At 41.4% G+C, this 16,437-nt stretch overlaps 1 protein-coding gene and 1 long non-coding RNA gene across 3 annotated transcripts in view; both read right to left on the bottom strand.

The window, feature by feature from the left end:
• The window catches only part of LOC139038724 (uncharacterized), a 44,838-nt gene that overhangs the window by 8,131 nt on the left and 20,270 nt on the right, over positions 1–16,437 (bottom strand). The gene's annotated exons all lie outside the window — the stretch shown is intronic.
• Positions 12,378–14,064, bottom strand: LOC139038770 (membrane protein BRI3-like). The gene is made up of 2 exons (XM_070478367.1): positions 14,049–14,064; positions 12,378–12,712 (listed from the first exon to the last, which is right to left on the bottom strand). The coding sequence occupies exons 1-2, from the start codon at positions 14,062–14,064 to the stop codon at positions 12,477–12,479; spliced, it is 252 nt and encodes an 83-aa protein (XP_070334468.1). The 3' UTR covers positions 12,378–12,476.

Genomic DNA, 16,437 nt, shown 5'->3' with positions numbered 1-16,437 from the left:
TGGCTGATGTAGAAGGACAAAGGAAACCATGTGCAAAGACACAGGGGTATGAGAATGTGTTTCTTCAGGCAAAAGCAAATCATTCAAAAGAACTGCCACAAAGGGTGTGATCACTGAAAAGGTAGACAAGGGACAGATTAGCATGAGTGCTAAGGAATTATACATTTTAGATTCTACTAGTGTTTCTCACATATAAGTAGCATAAAAGGAAAAATATTCTCACAGATCCTGTCTTGACTTAAATTCTCTTTAAATATCATGGCAGACACTGTTTATAATTCCCTTGTATTTGTTCTCACCATCTTTCTCTTAGTTAATAGAATTGTTCAAATTTTACCTCGAGCCTCCATTTCCCAGCCTCTCTTGCAACTGAGGGGTCAAATGACCACATTTCTGGCCAGTGAGAAGTACATGGAAAGAATGTCTACACCTTCTGGGTCATGTTCTCTTGAGGAAGCTACTTGCCCCTTTACTTCCTGTCTACTCCTTCCCACAGGCTGGAAATCCAAAGAAATGGTGACAAACCAGCTTCAGCTTTGTGAATGAAGGCAATATTCCTGGACCTAACTGCTTACATGTGCTCTGTGTGACCAGCAACGTCAGCATCACCTGGGTGTTTGTGGAAGTGCAGAATCAGCCCAAACCAGACCTATTGAGATTGATTCTACAGTTAAATAAGATCTCCAGGGAATTCCCTGGTGGCTCAATGATTGGACTCTGTGCTCTCACTGCCAAGGGCCCAGGTTCAATCTCTGGTTGGGGAACTAAGAAACTTCAAGCCAAGCAGTGCAGTAAATACACACACACACACACACACACACACACACACATATATATATTCCCAGGTGATTCATATTCACATTAAATTTTGAGAAGCACCAATCTAGGAGAGGGCAAGAGGAACAAACTAGTAGGAAAATGGGTCTCCAGATGACAATGCTACAGTACTGGACAACTGACTAGCTCAGATGTGTATGAGAGAGTGGACTTTCTACATTTGCTTAAGCCACCTTTTTTTTAAAATCTCTGATCCTATATACAAACTATTAATATATACAAATGTAAAACATGGCATAAATACCCATCCATATTTTTTAATATAAATATATTTATGTATTCCTTTTAAAACCACACACCTTGGATGAAATGCGAAACTACACTCTTCCAACAGAAACCATAGAATTTGCCTCCAAACATATTGAAGCTCAGGTTCTTTATGCCTCAGTACAGAAGGAATTCAGCAAGAGGCAAAGTGATAGGCAAAAAGTACATTTATAAATATCCTTTGTAAAGAGGTTGCAGGAAAATGGGAGAGGATGGTCACATACTAAGGCTTGGGTGAGTTCCTGAGGGTCTTGGCTTCAGGCAGGAAAGGATTCAAGAGCAAGCCATATGTTCCACAGGCAGAATGCAGCCCATCTCAGGTGAGAGTTGCCTGGAAATATGGGATGGTTAGATTTTATGGGCTGGGTAATTTCATAAACTAATGACTGGGAGGGCTTCCCTGGTGGCTCAGTGGTAAAGAACCGACCTGCCAATGCAGCTGTTGTTGTTCAGTCGCTAAGTCTGACTCTTTGTGACTCCATGGACTGTAGCACGCCAGGCTCCCCAATCCTTAACTAACTTCCGGAGTTTGCTCAAATTCAGTGATGCTATCTAACCATCTCATCCTCTGCCCCCTTCTCCTTTTGCCTTTCCCAGCATCAGGATCTTTACCAATTAGTATTTCCAGGGTCTTTCCCAGGGTCTTTCCCAGCATCAGGGTCTTTTCAAATGAGTCAGTTCTTCGCATTAGATGGCCAAAGTGTTGGAACTTCAGCTTCAGCATCAATCCCTCCAATGAATATTCAGGGTTGACTTCCCTTATGATTGACTGATTTTATCTCTTTGCAGTCCAAGAGATTCTCAAGAGTCTTCTCCAACACCACAATTCAAAAGCATCAATTTTTCAGCACTCTGCCTTCTTCATGGTCTAACTCTCACAATCATACAAATTGTCAATGCAGGAGACGGGGTTTCAATCCCTGGGTTGGGAAGATCCCCCAAAGTAGGAAATGGCAACCCACTCCAGTTGTCTTGCCTGGGAAATCCCATGGAGATAGGAGACTGGCAAGCTACAGTCCATGGGGTCACAAAGAGTCAGATACAAACTTAGTGACTAAACAACAAATGAGCAGAAGGATTACTTCAACTGCTTGGGCAAAGGTGTGGGTATTTCTAGGAACTGGGACACCATCCACATTGTGGACTTTTATGGTCTGCCCCAGAACCGTCAGGTACCTGTGGGTATGTATTTAGTATATGCTCTTGTATTACAGAGCTATGGTTTTTCCAGTGGTCATGTATGGATGTGAGAGTTGGACTATAAAGAAAGCTGAGCACCAAAGAATTGATGCTTTTGAACTGTGGTGTTGGAGAAGACTCTTGAGAATCCCTGGGACTGCAAGGAGAGCCAACCAGTCAATCCTAAAGGAAATCAGTCCTAAATATTCATTGGAAGGACTGATGCTGAAGCTGAAGCTCCAGTACTTTGGCCACCTGATGCAAAGAACTGACTCACTAAAAAAGACCCTAATACTGGGAGAGATTGAAGGCAGAAGCAGGGAATGACAGAGGCAGAGATGATTGGATGGCAAAACTGACTCGATGGACATGAGTTTGAGTAAGCTCTGGGAGTTGGTGATGGACAGGGAAGCCTGGCATGCTGCAGTCCATGGGGTCACAAAGAGTCAGACATGACTAAGCAACTGAACTGAACTTGTATTACAATAAGTGTATAATGAGGCCCAAGGTATACAGGAAGTCAAATCATCCACTACCTTGGACTTAATTGGTTCTAACCAGTTTTTGTCGTATCCTCAATGGCTATGTTATTCTTTTAAAGGTTGTGCCCTGTCCCCTTCCCTCCTCACTTTGACTTTATTCGGTACCAACACCACTACTAAATCACATATGCAATACTGGTTTTAGCTGAGCTGATTACATGCTGGTCCAGAGCCATAAAATGTTTTTTTAAATTATAAATGAAATAAAAACTATAAACCCAATAAAAATCCAGATGAACAATTGTTTTAATATAATGAAATGGATGATGTTTTTCTGCTAGAACAAAGTCACTCTTCACAACATAGCAATGTACTGAGGCTTTCAGACAAATGCTCTTGAGTTTGGCAGGTTTGTACTACCACGTGTTTTGTAAGAACTCAGTTCTGTTAGAACTTGACTCTGTTTGAAATACTGTCAACAATTAATAGCACCAAAGGCCATGAACAATTAATAGCACCAAATGCCATGTCATTTGACTTTGCTTCGCTTAAGTGTATCACTTAATATATTAAGTTACCTCTTTTCACATTCACCCAGGACAATTCAAGAAGCACTACTTAACACCAGTAATTGTATAAATACAATTGCAAATACAGTTTATAAGACTCTCACTCAAACAAAGAGAAATAAAACTTATTTTTATACACAAAAAAAACTACAAAAAATGTCTATAGCAGCTCTATTTAACAGCCAAAAACTGGAAACAATCCAAATATGTTTCAACAGGCAAATGGATAAATGGATATATACTGCAGTACAGTATATAACACAGTGAAATACCTTTCAGTAACAAAAAAGATGTATTGATATGTATAACAACTTGAGTGGATCACAAATGCATTATTCTAAGTGAAAAAAATTTCAAAAGCTTATATGGGACTTCCCCGGTGGTACAATGGAGAGTAACCCACCTGCCAATGCAGCCGACACAGGTTCAATCTCTGGCCCGGGAAGACTCCCCATGCTGCAGAGTAAGCCCATGTGCCACAACTAGTGTGCCTGTGTGCCCTAGAGCCCATGAGCTGCACATACAAAGCCCAAATGCTGCAACTACTGAAGCCCATACATCTAGCATCTGTGCTCCATAGCAAGAGAAGCTACCGCAATGAGAAGCCCATGAATGGAAATGAAGAATAGCCCCCATTTGTCTCAACTAGAGAAAGTGCGTAAGCACCAATGAAGACCCAGTGCAATCAAAAATAAATTTTAAAAAGAAAAAAATCTTATTAAAATAGTTTATATGTAGGATTCCATTTATATAACATTCTCAAAATGACAAAGTTATAAAGAACAAATCACTGTCGGGCATTAAGTTTTAATGAGAGTATGACTAATTATAAAGGGGTGAAGTCACAGACTTTCTTTTATGCAATGAAATAATTTTGTCTCCTAAATATGTCAGTGTTTACACAAATCTACACATGTGATAATATTTTGTAGAATTAGGTCCATCTAGTCAAGGCTATAGTTTCTCCAGTAGTCATGTATGGATGTGAGAGTTGAACTATAAAGAAAGCTGAGCACCAAAGAATTGATGCTTTTGAACTGTGGTGTTGGAGAAGGCTCTTGAGAGTCCCTTGGACTGCAAGGAGATCCAACCAGTCCATCCTAAAGGAGATCAGTCCTGGGTGTTCATTGGAAGGACTGATGCTGAAGCTGAAACTCCAATACTTTGGCCACCTGATGCGGAGAGCTGACTCATTTGAAAAGACCCTGATGATGGGAAAGATTGAGGGCAGGAGGAGAAGGGGACGACCAAGGATGAGATGGTTGGATGGCATCACCAACACAATGGACATGGGTTTGGGTGGACTCCGGGAGTTGGTGATGGACAGGGAGGCCTGTGTGCTGCAGTTCATGGGGTCACAAAGAGTTGGACATGACTAAGCAACTGAATTGAACTGATATACCTGAAAAAAAAAAAGAGAGTGCATATAAAAACTGGTGAAATCTAAATAAAGTCTGCAATTGAGTTAATACCAATATCAGTTTCCTGGTTTGATAATGAATTGTAGTTTATGTAAAATGTTATCATTAGGGGAAGCTGAATATAGAGTATACGGGAACTCGTAACACTATTTTTGCCACTTCTCCTAAGTCTAAAAGTACTTCAAAATCAATATTTTTTATTGTAACCTAATAACATAAACCAATACAGAACATCTTTGAGCTTTTGCATTTTAGCTGATCCAGACATGACAGGTATCAAAGGAATAACCAGAAAAAGAAGAATTTAGAAAAGGAAAGAAAAATGCACCTTCAAAGAGAGCAAGGGAATCAGACTTTAGAAGGACTGGTTCATCAAATAAAAAACACAAGAAGGACTTAAAAATTCACAGGATTACCAAGGCTACGAAGTTTACATTATCCCTTCATGATAAGAAAGCAACAACTTACTCACAAGACAGCTATATTCACAATGCTCCTGACAATCTCCAGCCAACAACACAACAAAAATTGGAGAAAAAACTATTTGGGGAGGAGTCTAGGATTGTAGGAAACATTCAATATTTTATTAGTTGGGAGATCAGACCAGTCAGGGTGACTCTGATTTATCTCAGGGTATAAAGTTTGTTGTTTCTTTTTTGTTTTTACTGTGGTAGGTGAAAAGTATAGACACACTGGAAGCAGAGCAGGTTTTGCTTTAGGGCAGATACCTGTGATCTGCCAAAAGCAGCTGCACTTCAACTCCTGGCATCTCAGTGACCAGAACAGACTATTTTCCTACACCACCTTCTGTGACCCCACTGGGCCTGAGACTGTGTCTACTGTTTCCCATAGAACATCTGCACTTGAAAGATGGGGTAAACAATGAAACATTACTGAGCCTTAAAAATGAATGAAAATTTCACATTTGACTAACATAAAAACAACCATGTTATAAAGTCATGTATCTCGAAAGGCTAGATTATGATTACATGAATGAAAATCAGTCAGTTCAGTTGCTCAGTCATGTCTGACTCTTTGCAATCCCATGGACTGCAGCATGCCAGGCTTCCCTGTCCATCACCAACTCCTGGAGCTTACTCAAACTCATGTCCATCGAGTCAGTGATGCCATCCAACCATTTCATCCTCTGTCATCCCCTTCTCCTCCTGCCTTCAATCTTTCCCAGCATCAGGGTCTTTTCTAATGAGTCAGTTTTTCCCATCAGGTGGCCAAAGTATTGGAGTTCAACTTCAGCATCAGTCCTCCCAATGAATACTCAGGACTGATTTCCTTTAGGATGGACTAGTTGGATCTCCTTGCAGTCCAAGGGACTTTCAAGAGTCTTCTCTAACACCACAGTCCAAAAGCATCAGTTCTTCGACACTCAGTTTTCCTTATGATCCAACTCTCACAGCCATACATGACCACTTTAAAAACCATAGCTTTGACTAGACAGATCTTTGTTTGCAAAGTAATGTCTCTGCTTTTTAATATGCTGTCTAGGTTGGTCATAGCTTTCCTTCCAAGGAGCAAACGTCTTTTAATTTCATGGCTGCAGTCGCCATCTGCAGTGATTTTGGAGCCCAAAAAATAAAGTTTCTCACTGTTTTCATTGTTTCCCCATCTATTTGCCATGAAGTGATGGGACTGGATGCCATGATCCTCATTTTTAGAATGCTGAGATTTAACCCAGGTTTTTCACTCTCCTCTTTCACTTTCATCAAAAGGCTCTTTAGCTCCTCTTTGCTTTCTGCCATAAGAGTGTATCATCTATGTATCCTAGGTTACTGACATTTCTGCAGGCAATCTTGATTCCAGCTTGTGCTGCATGCAGCCCGGCATTTTGCATGATGTACTCTGCATATAAGTTAAATAAGCAGGGTGATAATATACACCCTTGATGTACTCCTTTTCCGATTTGGAACCAGTCTGTTGTTCCATGTCCAGCTCTAAATGTTGCTTCTTGACCTGCACACAGATCTCTCAGGAGGAGGTAGGTGGTCTGGTAATCCCATCTCTTTAAGAATTTTCCACAGCTTGTTGTGATCCACATAGTCAAAGGCTTTGGCATAGTCAATAAAGCAGAAGTAGATGTTTCTCTGGAATTCTCTTGCTTTTTCGATGATCCAATGGATGTTGGCAATTTGATCTCTGGTTCCTCTGCCTATTAAAATCCAGCTTGAACATTTGGAAGTTCACGGTTCACATACTGTTGAAGCCTGACTTGGAGAGTTTTGAGCATTACTTTGCTAGCGTGTGAGATGAGTGCAATTGTGTGGTAGTTTGAGCATTCTTTGGCATTGCCTTTCTTTGGAATTGGAATGAAAACTTTTTCAGTCCTGTGGCCACTGCTGAGTTTTCCTAATTTGTTGGCATACTGAGTACAGCACTTTCACAACATCATCTTTTAGGTTTTGAAATAGCTCAACTGGAATTCCATCACCTCCACTAGCTTTGTTCATAGTGATGTTTCCTAAGGCCCACTTGACTTCACATTCCAGGATGTCTGGCTCTAGGTGAGTGATCACACCATTGTGGTTATCTGGGTCATGAAGATCTTTTTTGTACAGTTCTTCTGTGTATTCTTGCCACCTCTTCTTAATATTTTCTGCTTCTGTTAGGTCCATACCATTTCTGTCCTTTATTGAGCCCATGTTTGCATGAAATATTCCCTTGGTATCTCTAATTTTCTTGAAGAGATCTCTAGTCTCTCCCATTCTATTGTTATCCTCCATTTCTTTGCACTGATCACTGAGGAAGGCTTTCTTATCTCTCCTTGCTATTCTTTGGAACTCTGCATTCAGATGGGTATATCTTTCCTTTTCTCCTTTGCCTTTTACTTCTCTTCTTTTCTCAGCTGTTTGTAAGGCCTCCTGAGACAACCATTTTGCCTTTATGCATTTCTTTTTCTTGGGAATGGTCTTGATCACTGCCTCTGTCCATAGTTCTTCAGGCATTCTATCTATCAGATCTAATCCCTTGAATCTATTTGTCACATCTACTGTATAAGGGATTTGATTTACTGAGCATGGCCTTGCCCATCAGAACAAGACCCAGTCCCCCCTCAGTCAGTCTCTGCCATCAGAAGGCTTCCATCAGCCTCTAATCCTTATCCATCAGAGGGCAGACAGAATAAAAACCACAATCACAGAAAACAAACCAAACTGATCACATGGACCACAACCTTGTCTAACTCAATGAAAACTATGAGCCATGCCATGTAGGGCCACCCAAGACAGACAGGTCATGGTGGAGAGTTCTGCCAAAACGTGATCCACTGGAGAAGGGAATGGCAAACCACTTCAGTATTCTTGCCTTGAGGACCCCATGAACAGTATGAAAAGACAAAAAGACAGGACACTGAAAGATGAACTCCCCAGGTCAGTAGGTGTCCAATATGCTACTGGAGAAATAACTTCAGAAAGAATGAAGAGACAGAGCCAAAGCAAAAACAACAGCCAGTTGTGGATGTGACTGGTGATGGAAGTAAAGTCCAATGCTATAAAGAGCAATATTGCATAGGAACCTGGAGTGTTAGGCCCATGAATCAAGGCAAATTGGAAGTGGTCAAACAGGAGATGGCAAGAGTGAATGTTGACATTCTAGGAATCAGCGAATTAAAATGGACTGGAAAAAATAAAAAATAAAAAAATAAAATGGACTGGAATGGGTGAATTTAACTCAGATGACCATTATATCTACTACTGTGGGCAAGAATCCCTTAGAAGAAATGGAGTAGGCATCATAGTCATCAAAAGAGTCCAAAATGCAGTACTTTGATGCAATCTCAAAAACAACAGAATGATCTCTGCTCATTTTCAAGGTAAACCATTCAGTATCACAGTAATCCAAGGCTATACCCTGACCAGTAATGCTGAAAAAGCTGAAGACCTACAAGACCTTCTAGAACTAACAACCAAAACAGATGTCCTTTTCATAACAGGGGACTGGAATGCAAAAGTAGAAAGTCAAGAGATACCTGGAGTAACAGGCAAATTTGGCCTTGGAGTACAAACTGAAGCAGGGCAAAGGCTAAGAGTTTTGCCAAGAGAACGCACTGGTCATATAAAACACCCTCTTCCAACAACACAAGAGAAGACTCTACACATGGACATTACCAGATGGTCAACACCGAAATCAGATTGATTATATTCTTTGCAGCCAAAGATGGAGAAGCTCTATACAGTCAGCAAAAACAAGACTGGGAGCTGACTGTGGCTCAGATCATGAACTCCTTACTGCCAAATTCAGACATAAATTGGAGAAAGTAGGGAAAACCACTAGACCATTCCTAAATCAAATCCCTTATGATTATACAGTGGAAGTGAATGAAAACTTTAATAATTGTATTAACTGGTATAACTTTTTATATCAAGAACTTTGACTTGTACGGTAAAAACTATTACAATATTGTAATTATCCTGAAATTAAAATAAATAAATTTTATAAAAAAGAAGAAAAAAGAACTTTGACTAATTATTTTGTTGCTGTTTTTCAGTTGCTAACTCATGTCCAACTCTGTGACCACATGGACTGTAGCTTGCCAGGCTCATCTGTCTTCCACTATCTCCCAGAGTTTGCTGAAATTCATGTCCATTAAGTAGATGATGTTATCTAACCGGAGAAGGCAATGGCACCCCACTCCAGTACTCTTGCCTTGAAAATCCCATGGACAGAGGACCCTGGTAGGCTGCAGTCCATGGGGTCGCTAAGAGTCAGACACTACTGAGTGACTTCACTTTCACTTTTCACTTTCATGCACTGGAGAAGGAAATGGCAACCCACTCCAGTGTTCTTGCCTAGAGAATCCCAGGGAAGGGGGATCCTGGTGGGCTGCCATCTTTGGGGTCACACAGAGTCAGACACTCATGAAGCGACTTAGCAACAGCAGCAGCTATCTAATCATCTCGACCTCTGCCACCAACTTCTCCTTCTGCTTTCAATCTTTCCCAGCATCACGGTCCTTTCCAATGAGTCAATTCTTCTCATCTGGTGGCCAAAGAATTGGAGCTTCAGCAATAGTCCTTCCAATGAACATTTAAGGTTGATTTCCTTTAGGATTGACTGGTTTGATATCTTTGCAGTCCAAGGGACTCTCAAGGGTCTTCTCCAGTCCTATAATTTGAAATTATCAATTCTTCGGCATTTAGCTGTCTTTATGATCCAACTCTCACATTTGTACATGACTACTAGAAAAACCGTCAGTTCAGTTCAGTTCAGTCACTCAGTTGTGTCCGACTCTTTACGACCCCATGAATCTCAGCACGCCAGGCCTCCCTGTCCATCACAAAGTCCCGGAGTTTACTCAAACTCATGTCCATTGAGTCAGTGATGCCATCCAACCATCTCATCCTCTGTCGTCCCCTTCTCCTCCTGCCCCCAATTCCTCCCAGCATCAGGGTCTTTTCCAATGAGTCAAACTTGTTGCATGAGTGGCCAAAGTACTGCAGTTTCAGCTTCAGCATCAGTCCTTCCAATGAACACCCAGGACTGATCTCCTTTAGGATGGACTGGTTGGATCTCCTTGCAGTCCAAGGGGCTCTCAAGAGTCTTCTCCAACACCACAGTCCAAAAGCATCAATTTTTCAGCGCTCAGCTTTCTTCACAGTCCAACTCTCACATCCATACATGACCACTGGAAAAACCATAGCCTTGACTAGACAGACCTTTGTTGGCAAAGTAATGTCTCTGCTTTTTAATATGCTATCTAGGTTGGTCATAATTTTCCTTCCAAGGAATAAGCATCTTTTAATTTCATGGCTGCAGTCACCATCTGCAATGATTTTGGAGCCCCGAAAAATAGTGTCTAACATTGTTTCCACTGTCTCCACATCTATTTCCCATGAAGTGATGGGACAAGATGCCATGATCTTAGTTTTCTGAATGTTGAGCTTTAAGCCAACTTTTTCACTCTCCTCTTTCACTTTCATCAAGAGGCTCTTTAGTTCCTCTTCACTTTCTGCCATTAAGGGTGGTGTCATCTGCATACCTGAGGTTATTGACATTTCTCCCAGCAATCTTGATTCCAGCTTGTGCTTCTTCCAGCCCAGTGTTTCTCATGATGTACTCTGCATATAAGTTAAATAAGCAGGGTGACAATATATAGCCTTGACGTACTCCTTTTCCTATTTGGAACCAGTCTGTTGTTCCATGTCCAGTTCTAACTGTTGCTTCCTCACCTGCATACAGGGTTCTCAAGAGGCAGGTCAGGTGGTCTGGTATTCCCATCTCTTTCAGAATTATCCACAGTTTATTGTGATCCACACAGTCAAAGGATTTGGCATAGTCAATAAAGCAGAAATAGATGTTTTCTTGGAACCCTCTTGCTTTTTCGATGATCCTGCAGATGCTGGCAATTTGATCTCTGGTTCCTCTGCCTTTTCTAAAACCAGCTTGAACATCTGGAAGTTCTCAGTTCGCGTATTGCTGAAGCCTGGCTTGGAGAGTTTTGAGCATTACTTTACTAGCATGTGAGATGAGTGCAATTGTGTGGTAGTTTGAGCATTCTCTGGGATTGCCTTTCTTTGGGACTGGAATGAAAACTGACATTTTCCAGTTCTGTGGCCACTGCTGAGTTTTCCAAATTTGCTGGCATATTAAATGCAGCACCTTCACAGCATCATCTTTTATGATTTGAAAGAGCTCAACTGGAATTCCAGCACCTCCACTAGCTTTGTTCGTAGTGATGCTTTCTAAGGCCCAGTTGACTTTACATTCCAGGATGTCTAGCTCTAGGTGAATGATCACACCATCGTGATTATCTGGGTCGTGAAGATCTTTTTTGTACAGTTCTTCTGTGTATTCTTGCCACCTCTTCTTAATATCTTCTGCTTCTGTTAGGTCCATACCATTTCTGTCCTTTATTGAGGCCATCTTTGCATGGAATGTTCCCTTGGTATCTCTAATTTTCTTGAAGATATCTCTAGTCTTCCCCATTCTGTTGTTTTCCTCTATTTCTTTGCATTGATTGCTGAGGAAGGCTTTCTTATCTCTCCTTTCTATTCTTTGGAACTCTGCATTCAAATGGGAATATCTTTCCTTTTCTCCTTTGCTTTTGTTTCTCTTCTTTTCACAAGCTGGAATCAAGATTGCCTGCAGAAATGTCAGTAACCTAAGATACATAGATGATACACCCTTATGGCAGAAAGCAAAGAGCCTTTTGATGAAAGTGAAAGAGGGGAGTGGAAAAGCTGGCTTAAATCTCAACATTCAAAAAATGAGAATCATGGCATCCAATCCCATCACTTCATGGCAAATAGATGGGGAAACAGTGGAAACAGTGAGAAACTTTATTTTGGGGGCTCCAAAATCACTGCAGATGGCGACTGCAGCCATGAAATTAAAAGATGCTTGCTCCTTGGAAGGAAAGCTATGACCAACCTAGACAGCATATTAAAAAGCAGAGACATTACTTTGCCAACAAAGGTCCGTCTAGTCAAAGCTATGGTTTTTCCAGTAGTCATGTATGGATGTGAGAGTTGGATCATAAAGAAAACTGAGCGCTGAACAATTAATGCTTTTGAACTGTGGTTTTGGAGAAGACTCTTTTGTTTTTTGCCTGTGTCCTCACTCCTGACCCTTGTGCCCCTCCCCTCAGTACCCAGTCCACCCACCTCACTTTACAGAACAGTCCTGAAGCTTAATCAAATAAAGCTATTGTACATGACATTTACAGTAGAAAAAGATAGCTGGGTGTGGGAAAGCCAGGTGTGTTGTTCCCTTTAAGTGAAGTCAGCTCCACAGTTGGGACATCTTTGCTTCCTCAAGGCGAAACAGCAGATGAACCCAAAGGGGAACAAGACGATGGCCAAGAAGATGCCCAGGAAGGTGAACGAGTCCTCCAGAACTCCGACCCTGCAGACTGGGCAGCCTCCAACCACAACGATGGAATTGGCAGGATACCGGGTGACAGTCCGACTGTGGATGTTGTAGACCCTGGGGTGGTGGGTGGGTATCCCTCAGCTAATCCCAGGGCCATCCTGAGAAGCAAGCACTGGCATCCCCCAACTGCTTAAAGAGGAAACCCAGGCACAGAGAGGTTGCGTGGCCTTTCCACAGTCCCCAAGCCATGGAAGGTGGGTCTCTGGATAGAGAAGACTCTTGAGAGTCCCTTGGACTACAAGGAAATCCAATCAGTCCATCCTAAAGGAAATCAGTCCTGAATATTCATTGGAAGGACTGACGCTGAAGCTGAGACTCCAATATTTTGGCCACCTGATGCGAAGAACTGACTCATTAGAAAGGACCCTGATGCTGGGAAAGATTGAAGGCAGGAGGAGAAGGGGATGACAGAGGATGAGATGGTTGGATGGCATCACCAACTCAATGGACATGAGTTTGAGTAAGCTCCAGGAGTTGGTGATGGACAGGGAAGCCTGGCATGCTGCTGTCCGTGGGATTGCAAAGAGTCAGACATGACTGAGCAACTGAACTGACGAACTGACTGACTATTTCAGGTGTGACAGGGCCAAATCCAAACTCAAAAGCAATCCAATAAATGCATCGTTTCCAAAAATATACTAAATAATGCCATTTGCAGCAACATGGCGGGACCCAGAGATAATCATACTAAGTTAAGTCACAGAAAGAAAAATACCATATGATGTCACTTAAGTGGAATCTTAAAAAAATGATACAAATGAACTTATTTACAAAGCAGAAACTGACTCACAGACATAGAAAACAAACTTACGGTTACCAAAGAAAAAAAGTAGAGTAGGGAGGGATAAATTGGAAATTCGGGATTAACAAACACTGTTATATATAATATAGATATTAACAACAAAGACCTATTGTATAGCATAGAGAACTACATTAAATATCTTAAATGACCTATAGTGGAAAAGAATCTGAAAAAGGATAGATAGACAATAAATTCAGTTCAGTCTTTCAGCCTTGTCCAACTCTTTGCAACCCCATGGACTGCAATCTTTCCTAGCATCAGGGTCTTCTCCAATGAGTCAGTTCTTTGCATCAGGTGGACAAAGTATTGGCGTTTTAGATGTGTATAATTGAATCCCTTTGCTGTATACCTGAAATATTGTAAGACAACTAAACTTCAATTAAAAAATAAGATTTTTTTTTAGTTTTAAAAAGTCAAAAGAAAATATGAAATCATGAAGAATGCAACCAGTAAACTACAGGACTTGGTACTCTTCCAGGTAAAACCTAAAACAAGTTATTTAATGAATGAATTGTGAGAACAGAAAATAACAAAGCAGCTAATTTTCATATGAAAGGCACTGTACCAAGTGCTTTCCATATGTCATTATGTCATCTCATCTTATCCTTACCACATGCAGTAGGCATTGCTCTCACTCAGTAACAGAGCTGGGGCTAGAACCCAGGGACCACTAACTCCAGAGTTTACATTCTTAACCAAACACTACGCCCCCTTTACACAAAGGGATACAGTAATTCCTGGGATCCAGCTTGGATTTACCAAGAACAAGCCATGCCTAAATTTTATTACTCCTTTAAATGGAACTTCTAAACTAACAAACCTGAGAAATAGGATAGATCCGATTTCAGCAAAGAATTGACAAGACTTTTATTATTGAAGAGAATAACTCGCTTGAGATGCGATCCTGAAGACAGGCCACAAAGAATGGAGATAATCAGGTGTTGGAATGCGATAGTGGAAACAAGCTTGAGATGAAGGGCAGCAATGGATTTCTCCACAGGGTGTCCAAGTATCTTGTGAATTTTTCCCTATACTTGAACCCCAGCAATGAAACTCTTTCACACCAGTCCCCAGTTTGTTGTTCAGTCGTTCAGTTGTGTCCACCTCTTTGCGACCCCAAGGACTGCAGCACACCAGGTTTCCCTGTCCTTCACCTTCTCCAGGAGCTTGCTCAAACTTATGTCCATCAAGTCAGTGATGTCATCCAACCATCTCATTCTCTGTTGTCCCCTTCTCCTCCTGCCTTCAATCTTTCCCAGCATCCAGGTCTTTTCCAATGAGTCAGCTCTTCACATCAGGTGGCCAAACTATTGGAGCTCCAGCTTCAGCATCAGTACTTCCAATGAATATTCAGGATTAATTTATTTTAGGATGGACTGGTTGGATCCCCTTGCAGTCCAAGGGACTCTCAAGAGTCTTCTCCATCACCCCAGCCCAAAAGCATCAATTCTTCAGCATTCAGCCTTCTTTATGGTCCAACTCTCGCATCTAGACATGACTATTAGAAAAACCATAGCTTTGACTAGATGGACCTTTGTTAGCAAAATAATGTCTCTGCTGCTTAATACGTTGTCTAAGTTTGTCAGATTTTCTTCCAAAGAGCAAATGTCTTTTAAATTCATGGCTGCAGTCACCATCTGCAGTGATTTTACAGCCCAAGAAAATAAAGTCTGTCACTGTTTCCATTGTTTCCCCATCTATTTGCCATGACGTGATGGGACCAGATTCCAGGATCTTCATTTTTTGAATGTTGGATTTTAAGCCAGCTTTTTCACTCTCCTCTTTCACTTTCATCAAGAGGCTCTTTAGTTCCTCTTCACTTTCTGCCATAAGGGTGGTGTCATCTGCTTATTTTTCCCTGCAATCTTGATTCCAGCTTGTACTTCATCCAGCCTGGCATTTCCTGATGTACTCTGCATGTAAGTTATATAAGCAGGGTGACAATATACAGCCTTGATGTACTCCTTTCCCAATTTGGAACCAGTCTGTTGTTCCATGTCTGATTCTAACTGTTAATTCTTGGCCTGCATAAAGGTTTCTCAGGAGGCAGGTAAGGTAGTCTGGTATTCCCGTCTCTTGAAGAATTTTCCACAGTTGTGATCCACACAGTCAAAGGTTTTAGCATAGTCAATGAAGCAGATGTTTTCTGGAATTATCTTGCTTGTTCTATGATCCAACTGATGTTGGTAATTTGATTTCTGGTTCCTCTGCCTTTTCTAAATCCAGCTTGAACACTTGGAAGTTCACAGTTCACGTACTGTTTAAGCCTGGCTTGGAGAATTCTGAGAATTACTTTGCTACGTGTGAAATGAGTGCAACTGGGGTGTAACAAACTATAGCACAACTCATCCTGACCTCAAACAGATGGCCTGGAGAGACTTGTGAGAATATTCCACCAAGGAGGCAGCAGAGAGCAGCAGGTGGCTCCAAGCAGAGTCTGTCCCCCAGGGCCAACTCAGTCCTCAGCCAATGGCACCCAGGTAAGGCCCAAAATCTCAGAGTATGCAAACACAGAGCTTCAGAAACTGCCCCTTCTTAGTCTCACTTGACCCAGCTGCACCACCACAACAAATGATACTGCCAAGGCAAATGGCTGGAAAAGGGAGGTGGCAGGAAAAGGCAATTTAGTATTCATAGATTGAGGGTCAAGTTAGGGAGAAGGCAGGGCTTCACTTGCTTTAACACAACTTGTTTTTCAGGTTCTGAAAAGTTTCACCCTTTTCAGCTTTGCTTCACATCCATGACTAAAGGAATTTTAAATGGAGATTTAACACAGATAAATGTATCCTAAGAGATTTGCTTCAAAAGGCTCCTCTTGTCTCTCAGACCTGAAAGCTCAGAAAGAAGCTATGAGGCTATGGAGCCTGAAAGTGAAGTTTCCTTCCTGTCCACCCAAACTCTTAAAGGCCACGGAAAGATTTGCTTTAAGTTACAGATTCCTGGGCCCCAACCACTCTTCAGAACATCCTAATTTTGAGAATCCTGAAATTTAATAACTG

Source organism: Odocoileus virginianus, chromosome 16, assembly GCF_023699985.2.
Source record: "Odocoileus virginianus isolate 20LAN1187 ecotype Illinois chromosome 16, Ovbor_1.2, whole genome shotgun sequence".
NCBI lineage: Eukaryota > Metazoa > Chordata > Mammalia > Artiodactyla > Cervidae > Odocoileus > Odocoileus virginianus.
Note: the sequence above shows the minus strand (reverse complement) of the source record. Positions and strands in the feature narration are given on the sequence as shown.